Source organism: Prinia subflava, chromosome 2 (genome assembly GCF_021018805.1).
Source record: "Prinia subflava isolate CZ2003 ecotype Zambia chromosome 2, Cam_Psub_1.2, whole genome shotgun sequence".
NCBI classification, from domain to species: Eukaryota; Metazoa; Chordata; class Aves; order Passeriformes; family Cisticolidae; genus Prinia; species Prinia subflava.
In genome coordinates, this window is record NC_086248.1 from 98,166,021 (window position 1) to 98,173,064 (window position 7,044).

General features: G+C 44.3%; 1 protein-coding gene across 3 annotated transcripts in view; it reads left to right on the forward strand.

The window, feature by feature from the left end:
* LOC134547355 (calpain-13-like) overlaps positions 1 to 6,647 on the forward strand; it is a 48,363-nt gene extending 41,716 nt beyond the window's left edge. For all 3 annotated transcript variants that reach the window (XM_063391161.1, XM_063391162.1, XM_063391163.1), the window contains 4 exons: positions 651 to 767; positions 3,228 to 3,283; positions 4,317 to 4,362; positions 6,141 to 6,647. In XM_063391161.1, the coding sequence (XP_063247231.1) occupies positions 651 to 767; positions 3,228 to 3,283; positions 4,317 to 4,343 (200 nt within the window). In that variant the 3' untranslated portion in view covers positions 4,344 to 4,362; positions 6,141 to 6,647. The remainder of the gene's footprint in view (positions 1 to 650; positions 768 to 3,227; positions 3,284 to 4,316; positions 4,363 to 6,140) is intronic.
* Positions 6,648 to 7,044: the final 397 nt, after the last annotated feature.

Consider the following 7,044-nt stretch of genomic DNA (forward strand, 5'->3'; position numbering starts at 1 on the left):
AAATTTCCCTTTTGTTTTGCAAATCAGCTTTTAGTGCAAAATATATTTAAATCATTCCTCTTATATACCCAGCACATTTAGGGTAGTTTTATTTAACTAATAAAAGAATCATTCTAAAAAGCAATTTTTGTTCATTCAATTGAATACCAATTTCCATCCAAACAGACTGCGACACAAATACTGAATAATCAGCTAATAGAAAAGAAATGCACCCTTCACCATTTTCTAATAGAAGAGAAAATGTAAAAATTAAGAATCCCAGGCATGCTATGCAGCATAATAGCCTGAGCATGCAGCATCTGCCCCTTTAGCAGAAAGAGCCGGTGGTATTGTAAATGCTACGCTCAGACTTTTACAGTTACGAGCCAAAGAAAATCACTCTTTCTTAGAGAAAATAAAACCTGAAAAGGCAAAGCAAGATAACACTAGATTAGTTAGCTCAGTGTTTGCTGGTCGCTGACTTAAGCCGCAATGGGAGTCAGCGAGTAAGGCGACTTTGGTTTTCACTCCCCTACCCGACTCCCAGGCACGAAGTGGGGGAAAGGCTGTCCAGGGGTGCAGGGCAGGGCGGGGGCTGAGGGTGTCTCCAGGGTGCTGGCAGGAGGCAGCAGAGCTGCTCCGTGCCCTCCCAGCGTGTCTTCCCTCGGCAGGTCTGGCCACCACGGCGCAGCTGCTGCGCCTGATGACGCTGCGCTACGGTGATGCCGCTGGCCGCGTCGGCTTCTCCGACTTCGTGTGCTGCATGCTGCGCCTCGACACCATGACCCGTGAGTGTGGCACCGCCAGGGCACGTGGCAGCAGGGCCAGGGACACGGCACAAGGCGCGGGACACGGCACAAGGCGCGGGAATGCGCCTCTGACAGCTGGCTTGGAAGTGACACACCTGCCCCAAGTGACACACCTGCCCCAAGTGACACACCTGCCCCGAGTGACACACCTGCCCCAAGTGACACACCTGCCCCGAGAGACACACCTGCCCCAAGTGACACACCTGCCCCAAGTGACACACCTGCCCCGAGTGACACACCTGCTCTTTGGGCAGCCTCTTTGCCAGCAGCCTCACTTATCTCCTATCCACTGCAGCAGCTCGCTGCTACAGAGCAGTTCAGTGCTCAGTAAAGGTCTCTCAGGTTTTTGGTAAGGAGAAAGTCCAGTACCCTCTGTGGGTAAACAAAGCCATTCCCTGTGTCACATCCAGCTATTGTCTGACACTTGCAAGGAGGGAGTGTCTGTAAATGAGCTTTTGCCTGAATGGAAATGAAATTCTGTTTTACAAAATCGTAATTTTTGCTGCTCTAATAATAAGCATTTTGACTGGAGATATTGGCAGTTAAACGGAGTCAGCGACTGTGACCCCTGTGCCAGAACATCGCTACAGCAATTTATTTCATCTTTGGAATGAGCTGGGTTTCAACAGTGCATGGAAAGGAGCGTTCATTTTCTCCCATGTGTTTTTAGCACTGATGTTTAATGGGCCAATAGTGGTCAGCAGATGTGCTTGGATGACACTGCCTAAAATCCCATTTCAAGGGAGTACAGCAGAAGCAGCTCTGAAAGTGTTGTAAAATCAGAGCATGTCCCGACTTTAATGCTTTCATTAAACAAAAAAAAATCTTGTAAACACCCATTTTTTGTGATTATACATGTCACTCGCTGTAGATGAGGGTTTTTATGCCTAAATTAGTGCCACGGTATTTTTTTTTATTTAAAAAAGATCCTTTTATATTTTAAGTGCCAATGTAAAGACAAATCCTTTGCATCCATGTGGAAAGGAGTCTCTAAAAGTTTCATTGCTGTCTGTAATGAGAATCTTAAAATGCTCTCCATTCTTTCAGTTATCACTTTACAGAGGGTTTAATGTGGAATACATTTCTCAAACTTTTTAGATCATTGTGAATAAGTTTGTTACAGGAGAGGATAAGGGTGCCAAGTGGGAATAAAAGGCTGTGAACCTTTATGATGATGTGAATGCAGCAGGGAAGATAAAATCTGTCCCATTAAATCATTACTCATCCTTTCAAGATAGCCAGAGATGAGACCCAAACCAAAAGCGGCAGCTTCTTTGCAAATTCTATTTAACTGGAGTTAATGAAGCAGTAAAGAGGCACTTACCTCTGCCCAGAGGAGGCAATTTCAGCGCTGCCACTTTTTCCTGAAAAGACTCCTGGGTGCAAGCCCAGCCCTGCAAATACAGCCTTGTCAAGGGACTGGGCACATCAGGAGGATTTCCTTGTCCTGTGCTTTTCTTCAGGCGGGATGTGCCACCTTTCCTCCCTGCTCTGGGCCATACAGGCAGCTCTGGTGGCCTCCTAAGGGGCAGATGAGCAGTGACCCCTTGTGCCCTGTTCCTACCCTCTCCCAGCAGCCTTTTTGCTAAGGCTGGGCAGGTTTCAAAACATCTGTAATCTTACAAAGTCTTTTCTGTTCAGGGTGGGAAACTCCAGGCTTCCAGAGAAATGTGTCATTCAAGGATAGACAGACTTAAATTTGTTTCAACTTTTTATTACTGTTTATAACAGCACATTTCTAGGAGAAAAGTAATTTTTGAAATAAATAAAACCCCTCAAAATACTGTGTTTTGAGTTTATCCAAACACTTTGGTTTGAAGACTTCTCCTAGACATACTGCAATATAAATATGCACATAGAATAACAATATTTGAATGGATTTAAATTTTCTGATGGCAAAGTGTTCTGTCAAAAAAACTTTCAGCAATGTTAATTTCAAACTCTAGCTGAATAACAGCAGCATCTGCATTTATATTCCCTGCAAAAAGCTTGCAAGGCATACTAATGGCTTCAAGAGAATCACTTTCTTAGGGCATACTGTGATCACTCACTGCCAGGGAGGATGGAAAAGGACCAACACAAGGTTTCCCTGTGGGAAGATGTGTTTCATTAGTTCACCATCCTCCTGTCAGTCTTCAGGCAGGAAAACAATTGAAACAAATTATGAGAGGAGATGAAAGCAGCCACATTGAGCACTGCCTGTCCCTACACTTCTGCCAAATTCTGGCCCCAAAATTGGGATGCCTTCCCAGGCTGTGATCCAAGGGCCAAGGCAGAAGGGGTACCCAGCACAGAAATGAGATGAGGCCAGGCAGGACACCTGAGCCAGGAAGAGCATCCCAGTACAGGGATTGCAGCTCTGCTCCTCAGCTGCCACAGCCTTATGTCTGCATTGCATTCTTACTTCGTGAAATGAGTTTGTTTTTGTTCTGCCCTTAGATGCATTCCAGAACTTAGCAGAGGGCGGATCACAAATTCTGATGACAGCAATGGAGGTAAGAATGTTCCTTCCTTCTCTTCTCTCCAGCTCCAAAGTGGGACCACATGTTAGCAGAAGGGTGAAGTTAAAGATGATGTGTGATGCATGTTGCTAGGGTTTTGTCCTAGCAAAGAGTGGTGGAGTTTTTGCCTGGCTGGAAGTACCTCCTGTGTGGGAGGTGATTCCTTGGGGTTCCCACTGGTGCACAGCTCAGAGGTGGCCAACCCTGGCCAAGGCATGGAGTCTTCCCTTACTGACACCAGCCTGTCATTGCTGGAAACAGTGCTCAAAGTGACTTTGAGGAAGTGACAAAAAAAAAAAAAATTAAAAATCCATGCCCTCATTTCTTACTGCCCCGTCTGTTAATCCTGAATTGCAAAACATCTTGGTTTTAAGAAAGAAACAGCAGACAAATGCTTGCTGCTGCTGTTTGTCTTAAAAGCACAGCCTGAAGGATAGCCAGCTGAATGGGGATACATCAGGCTTTTTATCAGCTAGTCTGAAGCAAAAATCCTGCTGTGCTCCATAGTGATATGCCTGAGTACTGCATTTTATCAGTCTGGGGACTGTTATTTGACAACCCAGTGTTTAAAAAGATTTTTTAAAAAAGCCTTTTACAATCTCTCCAGCTCCCGTTTACACTTTGTGGTTACTGCAGAGCCTCATTGTTCATTGCATCTGTTTTGCAGCAAGGGCAGAGCACAGTTTGCAAGCAGAGGACCTGAACCTATTTTACAGGGTAGTCTGTAGGACAGCCAGGTTCCCAGAAGTTGCTCTCTCTTCCACTTGCAATCAGGCAGATGCCATCCTTTCCCACCAATTGCTCCCGCTGCAGCTGCTGCAATAATTTATCATGGAAAACAACATATGGAAAGAGTTCCTGGGTCTGAATTGTAATAAGGGAAAGAGGCAGTTCCAAAATCCCTTAACTATCCTGTGCGGTACAAAAGGACTACAGTCACTGGGTCACCCCTGAAGGTCCTGAGACAAGTCTGAAGACTTGGTGTACCATCAGTGCCTAAATGCAGCTTTTCTTCTCCTTTTTCCAGTGGCTGACTCTTGTCATGTACACCTAGAGAGATGCCAGAGGTCATGGTAAGAAATCTCCTCAGTGCTGACGGGAGGGTGGGGCCCTTGCAGGAAGCTCAGCCTGGGGTTACGGAGGGTTTTGAGAGAAGAAGCTGTGAGAGGAAGAGGGCAAGAAGTGAGACCTGCAGCTTGAGAGGGGCTGCAAAGGGAATTGGATTTGGGGCTTTTTTTTCTGGGGAATTGCTGATGACCTTACCTGTCAAACAGACTACCAATGGCTCAGCTAGAAACTTGCTCCCACCTGAGAAAATAGATGAGTGAGCAGAACTTATTTTTTTGACTTCTGAGGGATGCAATTACCTCTGTATATCTTACACAGCAGCAAATGTATAGTGAGATAGAGGGTGGATATATGAAGAAACTTAGATTTCTTGGTCAGTCTGATTTCACATTTTTGACAGAATTATGTGATTTGGTTTACATTTGAACAACAGTCCCTACCTTGTGCTTCTTTTGATGTTTGCTCCCTTCATGTCAGGCCTAGAGAGGGACTTTTTTCCTCTTGACTTTCCAGTTTTGCTGCTTGGTTCTCATGAAATACTCTGCCTTTTCCTGCAAAACTTGTGCTGTTTATACATCTGAGACCCATCTTGGCCACTGTGCTTCTGCTAACCCTCTGTGATGCCACTGTTCCAGCTGCAGTGCTGAAGTGTTGATGCTGGTCCCAAACATTTGTCACTGAGGAGAAAGCAGGGAGGAAAACCCAACCCTTAGAGAAAACGTGTGGTGGAGGGGCAGCTGACCCCAGGAATTTGTGAAGCATCCTTGGGCAAAGTCAGACACTTTGCTTATCAGCCTGGTCAAAAAATGGAGTAAAAACCCAAACCCATGACATTCTTTGTAATCCATGAACTGCAACCAGATAAGCCTTCCTATAGACGGGAATTACAATAATAAATAGCACATGAACAGCGTCTCTGGTGTCTCACACCCTGTTCTGAAGGCACTTTGCACTGGATGCCAGCTTTGGTGAGGAGCTGGAAGGGGAAATGTGTAACTGGGGTTTAAATTACACTCCCCCAGGAGAAAACATGGTAGGTTCAGAGTCAAGGCAGGGTTGGCTCCGTGTCTTTCACCTTGACTCCAGGACAACATTTGTGCCCTGCTGCTCCTCTCTCTTGGCTCCTGGTTACATCCAGTGTGTCCAGCTGTGGCAGGAGCTGGGCTTCAGCACTCAGCACTGTGATGTCTTCACCCCCTGAGCTCTGCTTGCAAACAGTTGTTTGTTTGGAAGCCTGCCCTTTGCATTCAGAGCTGTGGACAGTGCAAACCTGCATTTTGATGTGTTGCTGTGTGGAAACAGAATATTCACACTGCACCCAGCACTTGCACTGCAGACTATCATTAGGTAAAGATGAGAAGGACCTTGCCTTTGGAGATGAAGTTGCTTAAATTATTGCTTGCAAATTATATTCATAGTCTATTTAGTTGTCTTTTTTTTTTCATGAATCATTCATAAACTGATCATAACTTCTGGGAATATATAATTAATCATAATTTTCACTTACCGGTTTGGAATGAAATCCTGCCTGTAGGGTGTTTGTAAGCAGTTCACTTGAGCAGTTTAGCAGACACTTGCAGCTGGAGCCTGGGCAGTCGTGGCACAGGAGCCTCAGAGGACAGAGCTGCTAAAACTGGAGCCTAACAAACTGTGATTGATGTGGGAAAACACACTTGGCATTCACTGAAAAAATTCTCTTGGCAAAAATATTCCCATTAGTGATTCCTAAAGGCTGACCTGAAGCTGGCTGTGTTCTGAGTGAGTCTCTTTACCTCTGTTTTAGGTGACTTATCTTCCTCCTCCTCAGTAGAACAGTGCCCAAAGCCATCTCACACAAAAGCCATCCACAGAGTTCTTGAAAACCAACTGTGAAGGAGTGAAGCCAGCTGTCCTTATGGTGGTACTCAGAGTTGGGATGAAAAGTTCTTTCCAGGCAAACTGGAGATGCCTTGGAGAGAGAAGAATTGCTAATGAAAGCACTCCATGGGCAAGCTTAATGGCCTGGGCAAGCTGGAAGTGTTGACTGTGATCTCCTCTCATCCTCCAGTAAATAGTACAGAGGTTAGGAACAGCTCCATTAACTCCACTGCAAAAAAGAACAGACCCATGCCTTTTGTGTGAAAGGAGTGTACAAGAAGTAGGTTACAAAAACAATTAAGACACAGTTTTATTTGAATTATTTCTTAATTGTCTTGTGTGCCATTTTAAGTGCCAGAAAATGATTGAAGAAATTAGTCATAATTCATAATTAACACCAGAAACTTTTTGATTTTCTTTATACTTTTATTAATAAATTAGGAAAAAAAAGTCTTGAGCATTTTTGAGTTCATCAAATATAGAGATTCCTTTTTTTTTTGCTACAGCAATGGGGTGGCATATTAGAGATATAGAACAGATTGTTCAGTGCTTTTTTCTGACTTCCAGAACCTATATTGGGACTGTCTGGGAATAGAAAAGTTTATCTGAACTGCATTCTCTTCCTCTGTCCTGATGTCTTCAAAAATGTAGGGCATCTTCAGACATAACTCCTGCTTAAAAGTTTAACTTAAACCTGCAAAGTAACTGTAACCCTTCTGTACCCACACAGGAACTTAATTTTCATACTTTTTAATCATGGCGTTAACAGCAACTTTACTGATATATTCCACTCAGCTATTGAAAAAATATAATCTTTGAAGGCTCTATTT